At 37.7% G+C, this 23170-nt stretch overlaps 2 protein-coding genes across 2 annotated transcripts; both read left to right on the top strand.

The window, feature by feature from the left end:
- Positions 1-4369: 4369 nt before the first annotated feature.
- LOC121650577 (olfactory receptor 11H2-like) lies at positions 4370-5287 on the top strand. The gene has a single exon (XM_042002144.1). The coding sequence runs from the start codon at positions 4370-4372 to the stop codon at positions 5285-5287; it is 918 nt and encodes a 305-aa protein (XP_041858078.1).
- Positions 5288-14885: 9598 nt separating this feature from the next.
- Positions 14886-15803, top strand: LOC121650576 (olfactory receptor 11H2-like). Its single transcript, XM_042002143.1, has one exon. It carries the CDS (start codon positions 14886-14888, stop codon positions 15801-15803), a length of 918 nt encoding a protein of 305 aa, XP_041858077.1.
- The last annotated feature ends 7367 nt before the right edge of the window (positions 15804-23170 follow it).

The following is a 23170-nucleotide window of genomic DNA, read 5'->3' as shown; positions in this document are numbered from 1 at the left end:
GTACTGGGTTCATGTTTTGGCCAGATTGTACTGTAACAGAGATGGTGACGACCCAAATGCAACAAGAATAGACTGGGGAAGAGTCAGATGGATTGGACAAAGGTGAAATCGAACCCCCGTCACCCACTTGTCAGGTAAAATTGTTTTCTCTGGACCAATGGGAATGACTGTGAGGATACAGAACTGAGGAGTGAGCAGTAGTCCAGGAGATGACAAGATGATGAAATGTTGGTTTAAGCAAGTGAGACTCACTGTGATTACTGGTCTTTCCAGAATGTGGTTCAGGTAAATCCAGACACTGAACAGAGCTGAGACAAAAGGCAAGGTCAGGAACATGCAGGTTCGGAGCCAGGGACTCAGAGACAACTTCAAACATGGATCCAGGACAGTATGGAAAGCCGTTTTATTCAAAATTAAATAAATAGAAAAATAACTAAATTATTGAATATATATATATATATATATATATATATATATATAAATAAGTAAATATATATATAAATAAATATATAAAAATAAATATATATATAAATATATATATATATATATATATAAATATATATATATATATATATATATATATGTATATATATAATTTATTTAATTGGGATCATGAGGACACTTTTATTTTGGAGTAATTTTTGGGAGCAACATATAGTGCAGCACCACATTGTGCTGCGCCTATTTCGTGCTTCTGTTTTATTTCGGATCCTTATATTCAAATTAAGGGGCGGGGCTTCTAGACGTGGGCTGAACGTTGTAGGGGCAGAGCAGAGTGACTCTAGAGAGAGTGGCGCCACCGGAAGCTCAAAACGCTTGCCGATCACGTGGTCCACGTAGCCTCCAAAAGTTCCAGGAAGTGCTTGGCGGCCAATACAAAATAATAAGAAAACTACGATAATCGGTAAATAATGATCAATGAAGGCTTTGCTTTGCAATATTTTTATAGTTGTGTTCATTGATATGAATCATGTTAACTAAACCTGTATGACATCAACAGCAATGTAAATCGTAATATTTTGTTTTTTTAACTTTATCTTTCAGACTGAGGCATACCAACAGGTGATGACAATGATTTACCAAGTGACTACACAATAAATCTAGGCTCACAGCATAATGATAACTGTTCTTACAGGAAATCTATATCCAATAAATAAAATTTAGATCCCAATTCATTTCAAATAAATGGGTCATCTATTCTTACTTATTACTATCTACTTGTGTGAATTGCTTTTAAGTCTTAAGACTTATTTTGACTGAGGCAGACTGATAACTACACAAGTCTGGACTTACAATATAATGTGTTATTACAGAAAATCCATGGCAAATAAATAAAATTTTGATTTCAATTCATGGAAAATACATGGCTTTCTATCACTATTTGTTAACTATCCCAAGACTTACTCCCTACATATACACAATAAATCAGACAAACACCCTTTGTTTTCCAAATGCATTTAATACCTAAAAGAATTCCTTTACAATAAAACTCGACTAGATCAGCATATCTAGCCATTTCTTTTCTCTGCTATCCTTAACCATGGTACAGTCTTAACCATGGTATGCTGTGCTGCATGGGGATGCTCCACTCGCTCAGAGAAAGGCGTGCATATGTATGGCTTCCCCAAAGACAGGGACAGAAGGAAAATATGGATGGCCAAAGTCAGCAGGATACATTTGACCACCATCAGGGACTGTAAAAACAAAAAAATATGTGAGGTAATCATATTAAAACAATGCATTTACACATTTTCAAAGACCATATCATTGGGAAGTTTAATATTTTTAAATTAAACACAGAGAACACATCACAGGGAGATTTATATGGTTGAGGTTGCAGAATGTAGAAAAAAAGACAGGAAACAACACTTAAAAGTGGCCAAACCAGGAAGGTGAAGAAGAACAGTATCCCAATTAACGTCAGGCAACCCCAGAACTGCTGAAAGTTCTTCAGGACAATGCTGCACGAGGGAAGAGTGATATACTTCCCTTAAGCATCTCTCTGCTTCTCTGCTCTCATCCTGCACACTGGGAGAGTGCTGAGTGCTGTCTAGTGCAGCAAATGCACTCAAGTACAATCAGCCACTTATTTTGTATATGTATATTTTGTTAAGTTCTTAAGGTTAACATGTTTGTTACATTTAACAGGTTAGGTTTTATAGTTGCAAAGATTGTAAACATATATACTAAGAGTATTGTGCTATCTAATACTGTGTATTCATTTTCATATCTTTGTCCATTATTCCACAGCCTTATAAATACATTAAAATTAAATAAAAATGTAACTACAATCGCTCTCCCTACACATTAACCTCGCTATCAACGGCGTTGGATCAATTTATATTGACGAACAGAATTTACATTCATCAGCCTGTGGCATCTGTTGCTATCAGTGTGCTAGCATAAACTTTTATCGGTTTATAATCTCTAAATATATTAATCTAGACGGGGACAATCCGTCGACATATTTAATTACTCCTGTCAAGTTGATTTCGATGCACAACTGATATGGAAATATGACTGTTAAAACACCTTACCTTGAAGAAGTGTAGCTCCGACAATCTGCTCCATTGAAATACATTGACCGTCGCTTAGCTTTTGCTAACTACCGGGAACTTTTGAGGGGCTCCATACGCCGCCATTGCTATGAAAAAACTGAACCATTGCAGTGAACGGAGATGGCGCCACTCTCTCTCTAGAGGCACTCTGCTCTGCCCCTACTACATTCAGCCCACGTCTAGAAGCCCCGCCCCTTAATTTGAATATATGGATCCGAAATAAAACAGAAGCACGAAATAGGCGCAGCACAATGTGGTGCTGCACTATATGTTGCTCCCAAAAATTACTCCAAAATGAAAGTGTCCTCATGATCCCAATTAAATAAATTATATATATATATATATATTTATTTATATATGTATATATATATATATATATATATATATATATATATTCAATAATTTAGTTATTTTTCTATTTATTTAATTTTGAATAAAACGGCTTTCCATAGGACAGGGCCAAGATGCGAGGCAATGGGCTGGAACAGGCAGGCAGGGCTGGCAACAGGGAATCAGTCTGGGAACAGGCATGGAAACAAAGACAATCTGGCAATTAGTGAGTGAGACAGGCCAGGTTATACACACGTGGACAAAATATTTGGTGCCCTTTTGTTAATGAAAGAAAAATTCACAATTGTCACAGAAATAACTTGAATCTGACAAAAGTAATAATAAATAAAACCAATAACAGTCAGACATTGCTTTTCAACTATGCTTCAACAGAATTAAGCTGGGTCATCTGACTTTGGCAGGCAGAAAAAAAGTAGTTCCTGACAACTGGGTTTAATTTAGGGAAGCTCTTGATATTAAAATGAGTTTCCACTGTATTCCAGTTTGTGATAGACTGAAGTTTTACCCCAAATCAGTAAAATATGGATAGATTTTTTTTTTTTTTTTTTTACCTGGCCTGTCCTGCATCATAGCAAGCAAAATGATAATCTGGTTGCTGTATTGTGCTGAACAAATTTGCTCTGCCAAGGGGAGGCCTATGGGTAGGGCTCCTCTAGATAATCTGATTAATTTATTTATTTATTTACTTTGAATCACGGAATCTATGTAATCTTGCTGGACCTGACCAGAGGGGACAGAAAAAGAAGGAAAATAGCAAAAAGATGCAAAAGGGAAGAAGAAAGGAGACAAAAACATCACAGACAGAAGAAAATGACCCTTTAATCCACACCATCACCAGACAACAAACTGTTACATCTGTACATGAACACACCAGAAGATTTTCTACAACTCTTACAAAAAACAAAAACAAGCAAAAAAAAAAAAAGAAAGACAAAAAACAAAAACAAAAAAAAAAAACAGAGCTGCTAGTCATTAAAAGTTTTTAAATAATAACCAAATAAAAAAGACATGTCATGAAAGTAGCATAAATAAAGCATAAAAATATTGATATTCTAAAATGAAAAACTATTCTAGAACATAAAATGCGGGTATCATTAGTATCGATATTTTGGTATCAAACCGAACATCAGAAAGTTCCACATCCCCAAAGTAACTTTGGTTCAGACCCTTCGAATTCAGTCTAGAGTGTTCTTTATTGTGTGTGGGCTCTGCTGCATGCTGAATAAGCCCAAGGTTATCCAGACTGTGTGACAGTGTCAAGCCTCCAGAGAAGTGATCCTTAGAGCATTTAACAACCTCATAAAAACCTTCCACAAACTCATCCTGCTCAGTTAGTAATACTTCAAATGATAATGAACTCGGATTAACAAGTGTATTTTCTGTGCAGGTTAGATTTTTGTGCAACATAGAATATTTCTCTTTTTCTCTTTTGAACATTTACAATAGTTATTTGCTCATTTATGGATGACAACCTAAACATTACCCAGATAACTCTTAATGGGTATATAGAAATGAACAAATACAGGTATTTATATTTTTGTGTAATGTTTACAGCATATGTTTTAATAATCTGCAGTAATTCTGCTATAGTCTACCTGATCTGGATACACAAAAACCTCCATAAGCCAATGTATGTCTTCATTGCAGCTTTGTTATTTAACTGTATTCTTTACAGCACTTCTGTTTACCCAAAACTTTTGATTGACTTTCTATCTGAAAAACAGATCATATCACATTCAGCGTGTCACTTTCAGTTTTTTATCTTTTATACTACGTGTTTTTCAGAATTCTTACTGCTTTCAGCAATGGCCTTCGATAGATATGTGTCAATATGTAAACCTCTGAGATATGCAGCTATAATGAATAGAAACACTGTGAGAGTTTTCCTGGTTCTAGCTTGGTTTGTTCCTGCTTGTCATATTGCAGTACAAATGATACAGAGTGCTCGAGCTGAAATATGTAACTTTAATTTAAAAGGAATATTATGTAACAACTCAATTTATAAACTTCACTGTGTGACATCGAGATCAATTACCATATTTGGACTCATTTGTTTGTTAAATCTTGCAATACTCCCAATGCTTTTCACTGTTTTTACATATACAAGGATATTGCTAATATCTCATCGCAGTGGTAAAGAGTTCAGGAAAAAAGCTGCTGAAACCTGTTTACCGCATTTGTTAGTTTTAATCAGCTTCTCCACTTTGACTGTATATGATATAATTATAGCTCGAGTGGAATCAGATGTTCCAAAAGCAGCACGGTTGATAATGACTTTACAAATACTTCTTTATCATCCTTTGTTTAATCCATTCATTTATGGGTTTAAAATGAAAGAAATTTCTAAACATCTGAAAAAGTGTCTTACTTTAACCTAATTCTAACTGCAAATACACTTGTTTATGTAATTGTTCAAATTACAGCCACTACTTTGTAAGTTCAAGTGTGTGGTTTTTAATTATGACAGCACACCATCTGCTGTTAACAATCACAGTAAAATACTGATGATATCCAACTTACATCATACAGCAGTCAGGAGAGAAGCTGCACAGACATGTGTCCCTTGCTAGTGGTTTAAAACACTTTTTTCTCTTACATGGTGTAATCTGTCAGCTTTTCTACAAATGTTGCATGTAACAATGGCTTTACAAGTTTTATAAAATCACAGTTTCTCTTTGTTTTTTTTTAGATATTTCCCAGCTTCAGTACTTCTGTTTCAGTTAGAGATGCATGATTATTTTTTCTGATGTCCAATATGCCAATATTTTACAGCTCATTTGAATGATAATCAATACTGATATTTCCTACACACACAGCTAACTGCAGAGATTATCTGGTTTCTTTTTTTGTGAAATTTAAATTTATTATCCTGCATACGCTGACATCTTGGCTGTTGGCAAATGCAGGTGTAAAAATAAATAAATAAATGACTTAAAAATTACTGTTTAAAATAAGAAAATGTTTTTGAACTTAAATTATGTACAACATGAAAAAACTGAATCATGACAATTGTTTTTAAACAAAACAGACTTGGATTATGTTGCTAGTGCCTGTTATTTTATCTGTTAATTAAATTGGTGGAATGGCCAATATACAATTTTTAATCTTGATCAACACCATTATTAGGCCGATATTGTGCATCTTTAGTTTCAGCTAATGAAGCAGCTCACATTGACTTTCTGTGTGAGTATTATAATAACCCATTTAAACCTACTGATCAGTTGCTTAGATAAAGGCTGTAGTCAGGTTTGAATTATATGTTAAAAAGTTTAAACACGCATATCTGATGAGTAAATACAGTTTCCCAGGAGTTAGCTTCTCTACATTGTATCATGTTAGACCAACAGTCTTAATTTTTCTACTCTAACTTTATCTCTTCCTTTCCCATTTTGACAAAAAGGGTCAACTCAGAAACAAATTAGGAGAAAGAGAATCAAAGAGTGATATAATCAAACACATTTTTCACTCAGCTTTTCTGCTGTAGACAACTGTGAAGTACAATTTCAACTCCGGTCTCAGTCAGGCCTGTAAGTCTCAAACTGAGGGTTGCTCTGAAATGTTCACATCTGACATTAATTTGAACCGAGATTGCTTTGCAAAAACAAAATATCCACAGTCTCAGGTTTAAGACATGTTCCTGTTCCTGAATCACAAATTCAGCTCAGTAAGGGTAAGTCCAGCACCAGATAATAAATTCTGTTATTTAAATATCCAAAACACAACATAGTTCTTTAAAAAAAAAAAACAAAAGCATTAATCTCAGTGACTTGGCCATACCCCTGAATTTTTTATTATGCATTTTATTTTTACCTGTGACCTGTTTTACTTTTTTGCTTTACTACAGTAATAAGCACCCTGACCCCATCCAACTTGTAATTCTTTTTTTAACTCATGTATTTATTTATTCTTTTTCATTTTCTCTCAAGTAATTTGTCATCCTGTTTTAGTGACATTTTGTCTCCACATTGGTCCATCAATTGTCATTTGTGCTGCTATAAATAAATAAATAAAACATAGATCAATGACAAATTGTACTGGCTCAGGCTGGATTTTGCTGTTTTGAAAACAGAAATGTGTGTGTTTGTATATATTAATCATATAAAATTACATTAAGATTAATTGTGATTAATTGTATTGTTAAACGCAAAATGTTTGTTTCCTTTAAAAGAGGCCTTCCTCCTATATGATGAAAATGTAGTAAATTTGTTTTACAGACACTAAATCACGGGTCTAAAACCTGCAGCTCTGGACAGACCCGGCTGCAGAAACAAATTAGAGGGGGGGCATCACATTTATTCAGGGGGGCATACTTTTTCAACCTACATTTTATATGCCTTAGGATGAACAGTGGCTCTGCGGCTACTCCTACAGTATTAACAAATCATTTTCTCCCACTAGAAAAAGGAAAGTTCATCCTAAAATAAAAATATTATATTATATATATATAATTATATTTTTTATTTATATATATATATATATATATATATATATATATATATATATATATATACATATATATATAACAAAATACCATAGTGTAGTGCTGGGTCCATTTAATTAACTCAAAACTCAAAACTCAAGAACAGCAACAGGGGCTGGGTCATACAGAGAGCAACACCATAGCTTCAATTCTCTTTTAAAAATAAGCAAAATCTGAACACTGGATCAAACATTCAAGCTGGGGAAGGTAGCTACAGCAGCTAGGGAGCACAAGGAGCAGAACTAAGCAGCTGACCCTTCTGCCTGCAAGTAATGCAAGTTAAATTGACCAGGACTATCAATGGAGTATCTGTGAGGTATGTGTGAGAAAGGATGGAGCAAAGATTTAACCACTTTAACCACAATACAGTATGTAGTATGTTCATGCCAACGACGGCAAAAAGCACCTAATCTCACAGCAACCAGACCGGTGAGCTTAATCGTTTGAACTAATGACCCGCCCCCCTCCGTTTGTAATTGGCTAACATGTTGCCTTTGTTCATTGGTTGGATTGTAAGATTGACACATCAAGATAGATAGTTTGAAAGGAAGATGGATACTCCGATTAAAAAAACAAAACCCAGACCCAAATAAAATAACGAAAAACTGCTTTTAGTCCAGGGCGGGCATAGCTGAGTCCATGGGCGGGCACGGCCCCCCAATGCCCGCCCATGCCGCCGGGTCTGGCTCTGGAGCTGCGAGTGACTCTCTGGACCGTCCACAATGGCTCTTAATAGATGGCAAAAAGTGCAAAAGAATTAACTAACGTTTTTAAATATAGATATAATAACAAATGCAGGTTGTCTAAGTTGTCCTTTTTCAAAAAGACTCTGAACATGTGTGTGTGTGTGTGTGTGTGTGTGTGTGTGTGTGTGCGTGCGTGTGTGTGTGTGCGTGTGTGTGATTCCATCATCAATCAAGGAGGTAAAAGTTCTGGAGTTGATTCCAGGTGTGGCATTTGCATTTGGAAGCTGTTGCTGTGAACCCACAACATGCAGTCAAAAGAGTTCTCAATGGATGTGAAAGAAATCCGTCAGAGAGATAGTAGAAATGTTAGGAATGACCAACTCAACAGTCAGGTACTTTTTGCAAGGAAAACAGTTCACTGGTAAGCTTGGGAATTTAAAACAGGTGTGGATGTCCATGGAAGAGAACAGAGGTGGATGTTTGCAAGATCCTTTCCTTAGTGATGAAAAACCCCTTCACAACATCCACCCAAGTGAATAACACTCTCCAGAGGCTACCATAAAGAGAAGACTTCATGAGGGCACATACAGAGGATTCACTGATGTTTATTTTGATGTGACAGCAGACAGAAGTAGCCAGATGAAATCAACACGATTAACTATGAATTTCTTGCTTAAGACAAAACCATAGACTGTATATAAAAGATGGAGCCTCTGTGACGTCACCCGTAGGTTTCTGAAGAGCAAAAGTAAAGCTTGTTGGGTGGTTCCTACCATCGCCATCTAGGTAGCGTCACGCCTGCCATCGCTCCCAGAAAATACAAAAATGGGCAAAGTGGCAGAGCTCAGAGGGGGGCTGTGAGCATGGGGGTGGATGATTGATGTAGTTAAGGTCAAGCCTCTGCCTGTAGTTGGAATCTTTAAACTTGATCATGTTATAATACTGTCTTTCCCGACACTGGAACTTTATTTCTTGCATTTTATCTATTTTATTTTAACCCAGTTGTCAGGAACTATTTTTTTTCTGCATGCCAAAGTCAGATGACCCAGCTTAATTCTGTTGAAGCATGGTTGAAAAGCAAAGTCTGACTTTCATTGGTTAAATTTCATAGATTTTTTTATTTACTATTACTTTTGTCAGATTCAAGTTATTTCTGTGACCATTGTGAATTTTACTTTCATTAACCAAAGGGCACCAAACATTTTTTCTAACCTGACCTGTCTCACTCACTATTTGCCAGATTGTCTTTGTTTCCATGCCTGTTCCCAGACTGATTCCCTGTTGCCAGCCCTGCCTGCCTGTTCCAGACCATTGCCTCGCATCTTGGCCCTGTCCTGGATCTGTGTTTGAAGTTGTCTCTGAGTCCCTGGCTCCGAACCTGCATGTTCCTGATCTTGCCTTTTGTCTCAGCTCTGTTCAGTGTCTGGATTTACCTGAACCACATTCTGGGAGGACCAGCAATCACAGTGAGTCTCACTTGTTTAAACCAACATTTCATCATCTTGTTATCTCCTGGACTTCTGCTCACTCCTCAGTTCTGTATCCTCACAGTCATTCCCATTGGTCCAGAGAAAACAATTTTACCTGGCAAGTAGGTGACGGGGGGTTCGATTTCACCTGTGCCCAATCCATCTGAATCTTCCTGGAAATTTCATAAAGCTTGTTTTTCCTTTTCCCCCAGTCTATTTGTGTGGCATTTGGGTCATCACCATCCCTGTTACAGTACAATCTGGCTAAAACATGGACCCAGCATACAATCCCTTACCGCTTTCCCTCTTTGAGACGATAGAGGGCGCCCTGCGACAGCATGAGGCTCTGCTGTCTTCCATGGCTGCGGAAGCGAGGCCGGCTGCCGGGTTTCAGAATCAAGCCCTTGTTGCTTTAGGTAGACTCTTCTGATGCTGGGGTGGGTGCTGTCCTGTTGCCACACTCTGGCATGGATCAGAAACTCCATCCCTGCACCTACTTCTTCGATTATCGTCCGCTGTGAGAATCTACGATATCGGAGATAGAGAACCCCTGACTGTCATATTGGCTCTTGATGAATGACGTAACTGGTTGGTTGGAGGGTGCCAAGGAGCCCTTTCAAGTATAGACAGACCACAAGAACTTGAAGTATGTACGCTCTGCTAAGAGACTGAACTCCTGAATTCAGACGAGGGCAAAAAATGGATTCCGTAATAAGCCTGGTCCCAGTTCTTGTCCACCTGTCTTTTTGTTCCTCCATCTCTAAGGTCAGATATGTTGCACTGGGCCTATTCCATTCTATTCTATTTTATTCTATTCTATTCTATTCTGTTCTACAGTCATTTAACAGACGCTTTTATCCAAAGCGACTTACATTTGAGAGTAAGAACAACACAAGCATGAATTCAAACAAGATAGGACATCATCATTAAGTGGTAGTTAGAATGCTGTGAGTCCAGTTGGACCCAGGTGCTGTCATGTAGTGCTAGAGGCAGTGCATATAATTTTTTTTTTTTTTTTTTTTTTTTTTGTAAGTCATTTTGTTTAAATACAAGATTACGATTTCATTGAACAATATCAATTTGGGCATAGTGCACACAGCTTATTCAATACTTGGTTGAGCCAAAGAGCTTCTTTCTAACTCATTCTGTTGTGTAGAAGAGTTAAGCTAAGTGCGGAAATGCTCCTTTAACAACTGAGTCTTTAGCGTGCTCTTAAAAGGACTCTGCAAATCGGACAGAGTTTGGTAGATTGTTCCACCACCGGGGGAAAACGGAGGAGAAGAGTCTAGCTACTGATTTTGCACCATGTTGTGGTGGGAGCACTAGGCATCTTTCACTGGCAGAGCATAACTGTTGAGAGGGAGTGTAGCTCTGGATTAATGAGTGGAGGCAGACAGAAGCCATTTGGGTTATTGTTTTGTAAGCCAGATGCAGAGCTTTGAATTTGATGCGTTCTGCAACTGGAAGCCAGTGAAGAGCGATTAGTAGCGAAGTGACATGAGCTCTTTTGGACTGGTTGAAGACCAGATGTGCTGCTGCATTCTGGATTGTCTGCAAAGGTTTAACTGAGCATGCAGGCACACCAGCCAGTAAGAAGTTGGGGTGGTCAATGCATGAAATGACCAGAGCATGCACCAGGAGCTGTGCCATGTATTCAGTCAGGTAGGGTCTGATCCTCCTGATGCTGTAGAGAGCAAATCGGCAAGATCGAGCAACCAAGGCAACATGGTCTTTAAAGTTCAGCTGGTTGTCTACCATGACACCAAGATTCCTGGTAGAAGACATAGGCACAAGGGTGATAGAGTCAAACTACACGCTTATCTGTGGCAGTAAGGAAGGATTGGCTGGAAAGACAATAAGCTCTGTCTTGGACAGATTAACTGAAGGTGGCAATCCTTCATCCATGCGGGATGAAGCAAGGCATTCTGATATTTGCATTGTGACGGTTGTGCCGTCAGGTGGGAAAGAAAGGAAAAGCTGAGTGTTATCTGCATAGCAGTGGTAGGAGAAGCCATGAGAGCTAATGATTGCACTGAGTGAGGAGGTGTATAGTGAAAAGAGAAAAGGGCCAAGCACTGAGCCCTGAGGCACCCCTGTTGTCAGCCCATGTGATCTGGACACTCCCCCTCGCCACGATACCTTGAAGGATCTTCCTGTGAGGTAGGACATAAACCACGAGAGGACAGATACTGATATGCCAAGCTCCGAGAGTGTGGAGACCAGTATGTGATGGTTGACCGTGTCAAAGGCAGCAGACAGGTCATGCAGTATGAGGATTGACCAGTGGATCTAGCAAGCCGAAGGGAATCAGTAACTGACTGACATTCGTCCAAGCTTTTCTGTCACCCAGGTATCCAAAAGACCCAGCGGGCCATCCAGTAACATTTCTGGTGGCCTAGGCTGCTAGAGGAGAGGATTACGTTAAAGCCTGCCTCACCTGTAACCAACATAAGACCTCATGAAGACCTCTGGCTGGATTGCTTCACCCTCTTCTTGTTCATCATTGCCCTTGGTCTCATATATCCCTGGACTTTGTCACTCGTCTGCCTGCATCAGGTGGTCACACTGCGGTCCTCACCATAGTGGACCGATTCAGTAAGATGGCTCATTTTGTTCCCTTAACCAAACATCCTTCTGCTAAAGAGACTGCACAATTGGACCTACTCCATGTTTTTTGTTTGCAGGTCTCCCGGTAGATGTGGTTTCTGACCAGGGTCCTCAATTCACCTCAGTGTTTTGGAGGAAGTTGTATGGTCTGCTGGATGCCACTGTCAGTCTGTCCTCAGTATTTCATCCTCAGACCAGAGGCCAGACAGAGAGTCTAAACCAGGAGTTGGAGACTGCCCTGCGATGTATGGCCTTTCAGGATCCCTCTTCCTGGTTATCGCACCTTCTGTGGATTGAGTATGCTCACAATACCCTTATCTGCTCCTCTACTGGTCTGTCGCCTTTTCAGTGTGCTTATCGTTTTCAACCTCTGTTGTTTCCTGACCAGGAGAAGGAAGTCTCTTGCTCCTCTGTTTAGGCCTTTATTTTCTTCCACTGTTCCTTCCGCCTGATTGTGCCCACCTCCGGGTCCCCCCTGCCTGCCCAGCATGGTGTTCTGGGGGATGTCGGGGGCCATCCCTTGCGGTAGCGTTCTGTCACAGTCTGCCGTGACCTCCTGCTCTTTGGCTGTGCAACTCCCTCTCATCAGCTCAATCATTTCTACCTGCTTGCGCTACCTGATAATTATCTCACCCACTATCCACATCTTGTTGTTATCTCAAAGTCTGCTCACACAAAGAGCAAGTTTGTCCTGACAATCTGCTCTGAAACGGCTCATGGTGACAGCCACAAAAATTAAACTTGTTCAATATTTACGACCAAAAATCTTTACATGTGTGGGAAAAGCCGATAATTGATAAGTGACATGGAACGGAATGTAGCCAATCAGAGAGCGAGCTGACTGGGGAGCAAGGAGAAATATAAAGTTTGGGATATTTCTCTTAACAATAGTCGCAAGACCACCATCATTACTTCATCTGTGTCCTCTTCCAATGTTGGGTGTTGTGTTTTCCAGTTGTTGTCATGGTTCTTCTTCTTCGTTTTTGTCAGATTAAGTTTGATCGTGCAAGATTTCTGGCTCGGAGGACCAGATTCTAGATAGGCTGTGGGATAGAATTGTTACGTGTGTGTTGCTCTGTGCTGAGATTATTGGAGCACACCACACACTGTTTAATGCCTGATTCTTTTACCTCAATGTGAGGGGTCTCTAACAGATAAAAAATCTCATAATATTTAGAAAATCCTTGTATGTTCCCAGCTTAAGAGTGAAGTTTGTCTTTATAGATGCCATAATAAACCTGTAAATTTACTTTGCTCTATTGGCGCTCAACTTTCCTACTCTTTTTGTCATTTTTCATCAGTGTGGAATTTCTCCATGGAGACTTTTTGCTTCCACAGTTCACCTTCACCTCAGTGGGAGCAATAACATCCATAACATTTCACATTTTAGCATTGAAGCTAGTGACAAGCTCATTGACTGAACCAAGGCAGGTGTTAAAGAAAAGACCTGGTTAAAGAGCTGACTCATGTTTACAGTTATTCACTGCTTTGTGATCACCTCTATTAAAACAATTTGTGTGCACTGAAAAGGTTCTCGTTCTCTTTGAGTTATGTGCTTCTGCGTCCCTACGCTGGGACATCAGTGTCTGAATGTGTGTGAATGAGTGAATGAGATGTATGATGTAAAGCGCTTTTGGGTATCCCAAGTACAGAAAAGCGGTATATAAATACAGACCATTTGCCATTTACCATTTTACATATGACTGGCAGACTGAAAAAAAAGTAGTTCCTGACACTGCTGGGATAGACTGAAATTTGAATTTACTACTACTTTGTACAGAAACACCAGATGACACCAGCCTCTGTAGCATCCTTACCCACTAAATTTAGTGGTCCTCAAACCACTGAATAGTGGTTGGTTGGTTAGTACCTGGTTAATACCTGCCTGCAGCATCAAAGAACTCTAAGACTGACGTGTCTTGCCCTTCCAGCACCTTTCCCGGTAATGTCCTCCTCTTCCTCAGCATAATTTAATTGTATACTGTGTTATGGTTGACTCTCAGACGTCTAAGGAGGTTTGTGGTGTTGCTACAACACTTCTATGTCTTCCCACACACATCATACATCACACCGTTGCTGTTCAGCTCCACACGTGATGCTATGGCCTAAGTGATGCGCTGCTGTACCCCTACACTGGGTCATCTGACTTTGGCAGGCAGAAGAAAAAGTAGCTCCTGACCACTGGGTTTAATTTAGGGAAAATCTTAATATTAAAATTACTTTCCAGGCTATTCCAGTCTGTGATAGACTGAATTTTACCCCAAATCAGTAAAATATCAATATACTAAAATGAAAATCGTGCTAGAACATAAAAAAATTGGTATTGGTAGTATCAATATTTTGGTATCCATCTACACATCACTATCAGACAGTCCCACATCACACACTCTCACCTTGGTTCAGACTCTTCGAAATCAGTAAGTCCAGAGTGTGTTCTTTATTGTTTGTGGGCTCTGGTACATGCTGAATAAGCCAGACTGTGCGTCCAGACTGTGTGACAGTGTGTCAAGCCTCCAGAGATGTGATCCTTAGAGCATTTAACAACCTGATAAAATCTTTCTGCAAACTCATCCTGCTCAGTTTGTAATACTTCAAATGATAATGAACTCAGTTTAACCAGTGTATTTTAAATTGAGGAAATGAAAAAGATGTTCGGTGCAGGGTAAATATTTGTGCAACATAGAATATTTCTCTTTTTCTCTTTTGAACATTTACAATAGTTATTTGCTCGTTTATGGATGACAACCTAAACATTACCCAGATAACTCTTAATGGGTATATAGAAATGAACAAATACAGGTATTTATATTTTTGTGTAATGTTTACAGCATATGTTTTAATTATCTGCAGTAATTCTGCTATAGTCTACCTGATCTGGATACACAAAAACCTCCATGAGCCAATGTATGTCTTCATTGCAGCTTTGTTATTTAACTGTATTCTTTACAGCACTTCTGTTTACCCAAAACTTTTGATTGACTTTCTATCTGAAAAACAGATCATATCATATTCAGCGTGCCTCTTTCAGTTTTTTATCTTTTATTCTTCAGGTGGTTCAGAATTCTTACTGCTGGCAGCAATGGCCTTCGATAGATATGTGTCAATATGTAAACCTTTGAGATATCCAGCTATAATGAATAGAAACACTGTGAGTGTTTTCCTGGTTCTAGCTTGGTTTGTTCCTGCTTGTCATATTGCAGTACAAACAATACAGAGTGCTCAGGTTGAAATATGTAACTTTAATTTAAAAGGAATATTATGTAACAACTCAATTTATAAACTTCACTGTGTGACATCGAGATCAATTACCATATTTGGACTCATTTCTTTGTTAAATCTTTTAATATTCCCAATGCTTTTTACAGTTTTTACATATACAAGGATATTGCTAATATCTCATCGCAGTGGTAAAGAGTTCAGGAAAAAAGCTGCTGAAACCTGTTTACCGCATTTGTTAGTTTTAATCAGCTTCTCCACTTTGACTGTATATGATGTAATTATAGCTCGAGTGGAATCAGATGTTCCAAAAGCAGCACGGTTGATAATGACTTTACAAGTACTCCTTTATCATCCTTTGTTTAATCCATTCATTTATGGGTTTAAAATGAAAGAAATTTCTAAACATCTGAAAAAGTGTCTTACTTTAACCTAATTCTAACTGCAAATACACTTGTTTATGTAATTATTCAAATTACAGCCAGTACTTTGTGAGTTCAAGTGTATGGTTTTTAATTATGACAGCACACCATCTGCTGTTAATAATCACAGTAAAATACTGGTGATATCCAATTTACATCATAAAGCTGTCAGGAGAGAAGCTGCACAGACATGTATCCCCTGCTAGTGGTTTAAATCACTTTTTTCTTACATGGTGTAATCTGTCAGCTTTTCTACAAATGTTGCATGTAACAATGGCTTTACAAGTTTTATAAAATCACAGTTTCTCTTTGGTTTTTAGATATTTCCCAGCTTCAGTACTTCTGTTTCAGTTAGAAATGCATGATATTTTTTTTTTTCTGATGTCCAATATCCCAATATTTTACAGCTCATTTGAATGATAGTCAATACTGATATTTCCTACACACACAGCTAACTGCAGAGATTATCTGGTTTCTTTTTTGAAATTTAAATTTATTATCCTGCATACTCTGTCATCTTGGCTGTTGGCAAATGCAGGTGTAAAAATAAATAAATAAATTACTTAAAAATTACTCTGTTTAAAATAGGAAAATGTTTTTGAACTTAAATTATGTACAACATGAAAAAAACTGAATCATGACAATTGTTTTTAACAAAACAAGTAAGATGCTTCTGATCCAACTCAAAACAGACTTGGATTATGTTGACAGTGCCTGTTATTTTATCTGTTAATTAAATTGGTGAAATGGCCTGCAGAGGACAGGATGTGGGGGTCACTGCTCTGTGTGATAAGGGTCATAAAGTGTTGTATGCTGATGTGTTTCCCTGTTTGAACTTTGCTTGCTCTACTGAAGTGTGATAGCTGCTCAATAAAGAGGCTGCGCTGGGGCTGAGACTTCGGAGTTGACACCAGACACTCTCTGAGTGCTGAACCACCGTCTCTCCCCATCGCGATGAAGCTGACTTCACTCTGAGTTCTTTGTGTCTTATTTTATGATAGAAAAATACCCATCAACATGTTCCTGTTCCTGAATCACAAATCCAGCTCAGTAAGGGTAAGTCCAGCACCAGATAATAAATTCTGTTATTTAAATATCCAAAACACAACACAGTTCTTTAAAATAAATAAATAAATAAATAAAATAAAAACAAAAGCATTAATCTCAGTGACTTGGCCATACCCCTGAATTTTTTATTATGCATTTTATTTTTACCTTTGACCTGTTTTGCTTTTTTGCTTTACTACAGTAATAAGCACCCTGACCCCATCCAACTTGTAATTTATTTTTTAACTCATGTATTTATTTATCTCTCCATTCTTTTTCATTTTCTCTCAAGTAATTTGTCATCCTGTTTTAGTGACATTTTGTCTCCACATTGGTCCATTAATTGTCATTTGTGCTGCTATAAATAAATAAATAAAACATAGATCAATGATAAATTGTACTGGCTCAGGCTGGATTTTGCTGTTTTGAAAACAGAAATGTGTGTGTTTGTATATATTAATCATATAAAATTACATTAAGATTAATTGCGAATAATCGTATTGTTAAACGCAAAATGTTTGTTTCCTTCCTCCTATATGATGAAAATGTAGTAAATTTGTTTTACAGACACTAAATCAGGGGTCTTAAACCTGCAGCTCTGCAGCAGCGAGTGACTTTCTGGGCCGTCCACAATGGCTCTTAATAGATGGGAAAAGGTGCAAAAGAATTAACGTTTTTAAATATAGATATAATAACAAATGCAGGTTGTCTAAGTTGTCTTTTTTCAAAAAGTCTCTGAACGTGTGTGTGTGTGTGTGTGGACACACACACACGCACACACACATGATTCCATCATTAATCTGCCCACATTCCTTTCAGCATGTTTATTTCTGCTGTGAAGTTGGCCTTTTTAACATGGGAGTCTATGGGGATTTGCTTTGTTTTGGAGCCAGACCCTAGCGGATGAGGGGTGAACTGCAATTTTTTGCACTTCCACATAAGCTTCACTTTATACAGGTGGAGGTTACCGCTTGGACAAAACTTAAAGCAGAAAGACCCACAAACAGATAACAATGGAAGACATCATAAAATAATAAATAGCATTTACAGATAAAATCAATAGTACGTCTATAAATATGCATGTACATATATATAAATCTTTCATCACATACAACACAAACACAGAACAATTCAGTCACATGCTGTATTAGAAAAGGCCAGAGTACACAAGTGGATTTTAAAAGAGATTTAAAAACAGGCAGTGAAGAGGCCTGCCTAACAGCTTGTTCCAGAGTCTCTGTGCCACCGTTGCGAAAGCCTGAACGCCTCTAAGCTTGAACCTTGTCAATGATACAACCAATGTAAGCTGCTCAGTAGATCCTAGTGGCCAGGGAGGGTAAATTCTTACAGGAACTGTGATAATGACACTTTGCAAATAATGAAATTCGAGATTACTGTAGCGTAATAGTTAAGCACTGCACATTTGTTAGTAATCTGACCAGAATTTCTTTTTAACACTAGAATTACTAAGGTGGGCATTTAACTGTTTTGAAATTTGCATATTCATTCAGTAACTTTGTCTAATAAAATCATGAAACCTTGCTGGTCCCTGACTTTTCCTAAAACTACATGAACTTTCAGAAAAAGTAGTTTTAATATTTAGAACAGAGGATAATTTCTACTTATTTCACCCACAGGTGGTCATTTTAACCAGATTTTGTGCTGTTCTATTTTCGTTCGTTCTGGATCCGATAATGTGGAAGTATTCTATAAAGGATGGTACGCAGAGATGGCTCAATGCTGTATTTTACAGCATACTGGACCTTGTAGGAATAAATGTCCACATCATCTTCAAGAAGTGGACTGAAAGCAGCAGGCAGAGTAACGTCTAGTTACAGCCAGTGTTTATGAAGGAAAACAGCCAGCAAGGCAGGTGGAACAATCCATTCTGCAGCAGATTCCAGAAAGGAGGAAGTTTCAGGTACAGAGAAGCTGGGGATAAAAAGAATAAAAAACAACAAAACTCTGACACCGGCAGCAGGCAAATCTGTGCACAGGTGCTACAGTATTGGCAGGAGCTGCACGTGCTTCAGGAGCGGAGACATGGGGTGTGTCCCAAATCGCGCACTTCTGTACTTCGAACACTACATTTAAGTGCTTAGTGCGCTGACACAAAAATTTCAGTAAAAATTCAGTGCACTGAAAGTACCCGGGTGCTGCCCTAAACTCGGCCAAAAATCTAGTGCGAAACGATGGACACTACACGCACTAAACGGACGCCATCTTGCTGACGTAGCGGAAGGGGAGGGACTTTAGACCAATTTTTCAGAGCTGAATGATGGCTGCCAACGACTCAGCGGTATCGGAGCAAGCAGAAGCTATTTTGTACAGATGTAAGTATGAAGTTATTCTATCATAATTCTAATATAAACTGCAGCATGCTTCCTATCTCTTCTATCCCTGACCACAGTTATGGATCTGATCATTTGTTGGAGGCTGTGGTTATACCGACTCAGTACAGTTAGCACACATAAATGTTAGCAGTTTTTTTTTTTTTTCCTTCTTCTTTTTTTTACCGGTTTCGTGTTACGACTGATGAACGTTATGGGTTCTGTATGTTCATTCATCGTTGTGTGAACCTCCAGATTAAGCACTGTGGTGTTTGTGGCGTAAACAAAATGGTCCTTGATCTAAAAACCAATTTGGAAACAACGCCAGATTGAATCAGTTTGGTTTGAGCAGGAAAAGTTCTGATCAATGTCAATGTCAAGTTTATTTGTATAGCACCTTTCATGTGAAAGACAACTCAAGGTGCTTTACATGGAGATCATCAACAACAACAAAACAAACAAACAAAAAAACAAAACAATTTAAGAAAAGTTCACAATAAAAATAAGCATAAAATGAGGCTAAAAATACCCAAATACAATAAAACACTGAACATACAGACATCAAGTAAAAAAGAGAGAAAAACAAAAATGAATCATAAGCTATGTTAAAAAGGTAGGTCTTTAATTTTGACTTAAAAGGGTTGAGCACCGTTTCACGACGAAAATTTTCAGGTAAGGAGTTCCACAGTTGGGAAGCGTAGACACTAAATGAAGCTTCATCATGTTTAGTCTGGACCTGAGGAACTTCTAAAAGACCAGTACCAGCTGATCTGAGAGGCCAACGGGGTTCATATGGGGTTAAAAGGTCAGATAAATATTTCGGACCTTGACCTTTCAAAGACTTATGAACCATTAAAATGATTTTAAAATCAATTCTTTGAGGAACTGGAAGCCAGTGCAATGATCTTAGTACAGGAGTAATATGGTGTCTTTTTTGGTTTTTGTGACTACCCTAGCGGCAGCATTTTGTATCAGTTGTAACTGTCTGACAGCTGAGTTTGAGAGACCTGTAAATAAACCGTTACAGTAGTCCAGCTTACTTGAAATAAATGCATGGACAAGTTTTTCTATGTCTTGTCTGGAGCCCCTAAGCCGTGTAATGTTTTTTAGATGATAAAATGCTGACTTAGTTATCATTTTGATATGACTGTTAAAAGTTAAGTCACAGTCAAAAGTAACACCAAGACTTTTGGCTTGGTTTTGCAGGTAAAAGACAGACCATTAAGCTGATCACATATACTTTGATGATCTTTCATAGAACCAAAAACAATAATCTCAGTTTTATCTTCATTCAGTTGAAGGAAATTATTGCACATCCATTGACCCACTTTCTTCATACACTGCACTAGTGAGCCCAGATGACTGTGATCATCTGGAGTGACAGAAACATATATTTGTTTGTCATCTGCATATATATGATAAGAGATATCATAATTTTGAAACAGTTTTGTTAAAGGCATAAATTAAAGATTAAATAATAGAGGGCCAAGGATTGAACCTTGAGGGACACCGCGTGTTACAGGAAATTTATCAGAGCTACATTTACCAATTGAAACAAAATATTCTCTGTCACTGAGGTATGACTTAAACCAACTAAAGACAGTGGATGAAAAACCAAAGAAGTGCTCCAGTCTGTGTAGTAGGATATGATGATCAACCGTATCAAATGCTGCTGTCAAATCTAGCAGCACAAGAATGGAACCATTACCAGAATCTAAATCCGAACGTATATCGTTAAGGACTTTGATGCTCAGTAATGGTAATGAATGGCAGATTTGATATGGGCCTATAATTATTAAGGATAGTTGGGTCCAAATTAGGCTTTTTTAAAAGTGGTTTAATCACTGCAGTTTTAAGGGCCTTAGGAAAAACACCAGAGACCAAAGAGATGTTAACAATTTGTAAAATATCTTTCCCCAGACATGGAAAAACCTTTTTAGAAAATCAGTAGGTAGTGGATCAAAGCAGCACGTGGAGGGTTTCAGGCGAGATCCAGTTTCTGTTAGTGTCTTTTGATCTATAGTCTCAAATTTGCTCATTTTAACACAATTTAATTCATTTGACTGCTGAATAAAATTGCTCTTATGCAGAGACAGGGTGATAGTATGTCTAATTTTCTGTACTTTTTCATTAAAGAATATTGCAAATTCATTACATAACTTGACAGAGTAAAAATCAGCAGGCAAGAATGGATGAGGATTAGTGAGTCGGTCAACAGTAGCAAAGAGTGTGCGTGCATTATTTTTTTTGAGAATTTATAATCAGTGACAGAAATATATTCCTTGCATTTCTCAATTCAAGATTGTATTTTTGCAATGATTGTTTATAGAGATCCAAATGAATTGATAATTCATTCACGTTCTGCCTTTCGACATGTTCTTTTTTGTTGTTTCACCTGTGGAACATTTCTCCATGGGGCTTTTGGCTTATGTGATCTGACTGTTGCTGTAAGAGGTGCAATTTTATCTATTACAGACAAAATTCTAGAGTTAAAACTATTGATAAGATCATCAGGTGATGATGGCAAAGCAGTAGGAATCTCAGAAATATCCTCAAAAAATAATTCACCACAGTGGTCACTAATAAATATTTTTTTAACTAACTGAGAGTGAGCATTTTTTGGACAAGAAACATTCCAATCAAAGCAAATACAAAAATGGTCGGAGAGTGCAGGGTCAAAAACAGTGACGTTTGAAACATTATAATCCTTACATAAGTCCAGTATATGGCCTCTGTTAAGAGTGGGCTCACTGACATGTTGTGACAGTCCAAAATTTTCTAGCACAGATAGGAATGTTTTAACATATCGATCATTTGGGCAATCAATGTTTATGTTAAAATCTCCAGAGATTATAACACTGCCAAACTTGCTTATGGCAGCTGAAACCAATTCCATAAAATCATTAACAAAGAGAGCAGAATATTTTGGTGGCCTGTAAATTATTATTAAAACAGTTTTGACTCTGCAGGATAGTGCAACAGCCAAATGCTCAAAAGAGCAATACTTGCCAAATGACAGCTGTTTACAACTTAGCTTATTATTGAATAAAACTGCCACTCCACCTCCCTATTCCCCTGTTCTAATTTCATCTAAGAACACATAGTTTGGAGGCACGGATTTGTTAAGAGTTACAGCTCTATTATTTTAATCCAGCCATGTTTCAGTCAAAAGCAATATGTCCAGCTAATGCTGTGTAATAAAATCATTGATTAAAAAGACTTGGAGGACAAAGATTGAATATTTAGAAGTGCTAGATGCAATGGTTCTAAATTTAATGTAGATTCTCCAGCCAAGGTTATTAAGGTTTGACAGAGCTTAATGTTTGAACATACACTATAATGTCTAGGTTTGTGCTTCCTTTTCAATCTGTTTGAAATTATAACAGGAATTTTTAACATTTCTTGGTTTTGTGTACTAATGACATCTGATTGTCAGATGATTTTACTTGCTTGTACAGCCATATCAATGTTCAGGAAGAGATCAAGAAGAGAACTGGGACAGAAGATAGAAGAACCTGGTCTGGAAACGACTAACTAGTTAACAAGTTGAAAAGAATCGTTCTCAGAGTTTGGGAGTTCAAACTGGTCTGAAAGTCTGTGACATGTTGGAACTGCTGTCCATGGCTCAGTCAATGTTTCTATCATGTTTTCCCTGTTTTTTGAGTTGCATTCAGAGAGCTGTCCTTAACTGGTATGAATCACTCATTAAACTGCATATCTTTAAATCCTCAGTAAAAAAAAAAAAAGACCTTACCTCCTCTTCACATCATAACATACTAATAAAGCCACAACAGGAATGTAAAACACATAATTTTCAACATTTTATTCATTCTCATTGCTTTTTGGTTTCCCGCAAATACAATAGAACATTTCATATAATTTAACATTTTTCCACAATTTCAGCAATGAGATAATTAAAATATTTGCTTTCTTTTTACAAATTATATTAATGTATATTCACACGTTTATCTATATTCCTACTTTTTACTTCTACCTTCACGTCA

The sequence above is a fragment of the Melanotaenia boesemani genome, chromosome 12 (assembly GCF_017639745.1).
Source record: "Melanotaenia boesemani isolate fMelBoe1 chromosome 12, fMelBoe1.pri, whole genome shotgun sequence".
Lineage (NCBI taxonomy): Eukaryota > Metazoa > Chordata > Actinopteri > Atheriniformes > Melanotaeniidae > Melanotaenia > Melanotaenia boesemani.
The sequence above is the reverse complement of the archived record's forward strand: the minus strand, read 5'-3'. Positions and strand labels throughout refer to the sequence as shown.

What these genes read in the sequence shown, in the direction of transcription:
- LOC121650576 (XM_042002143.1), top strand. Translation starts at nt 14,886, where the DNA reads ATGGATGACAACCTAAACATTACCCAGATAACTCTTAATGGGTATATA.
- LOC121650577 (XM_042002144.1), top strand. Translation starts at nt 4,370, where the DNA reads ATGGATGACAACCTAAACATTACCCAGATAACTCTTAATGGGTATATA.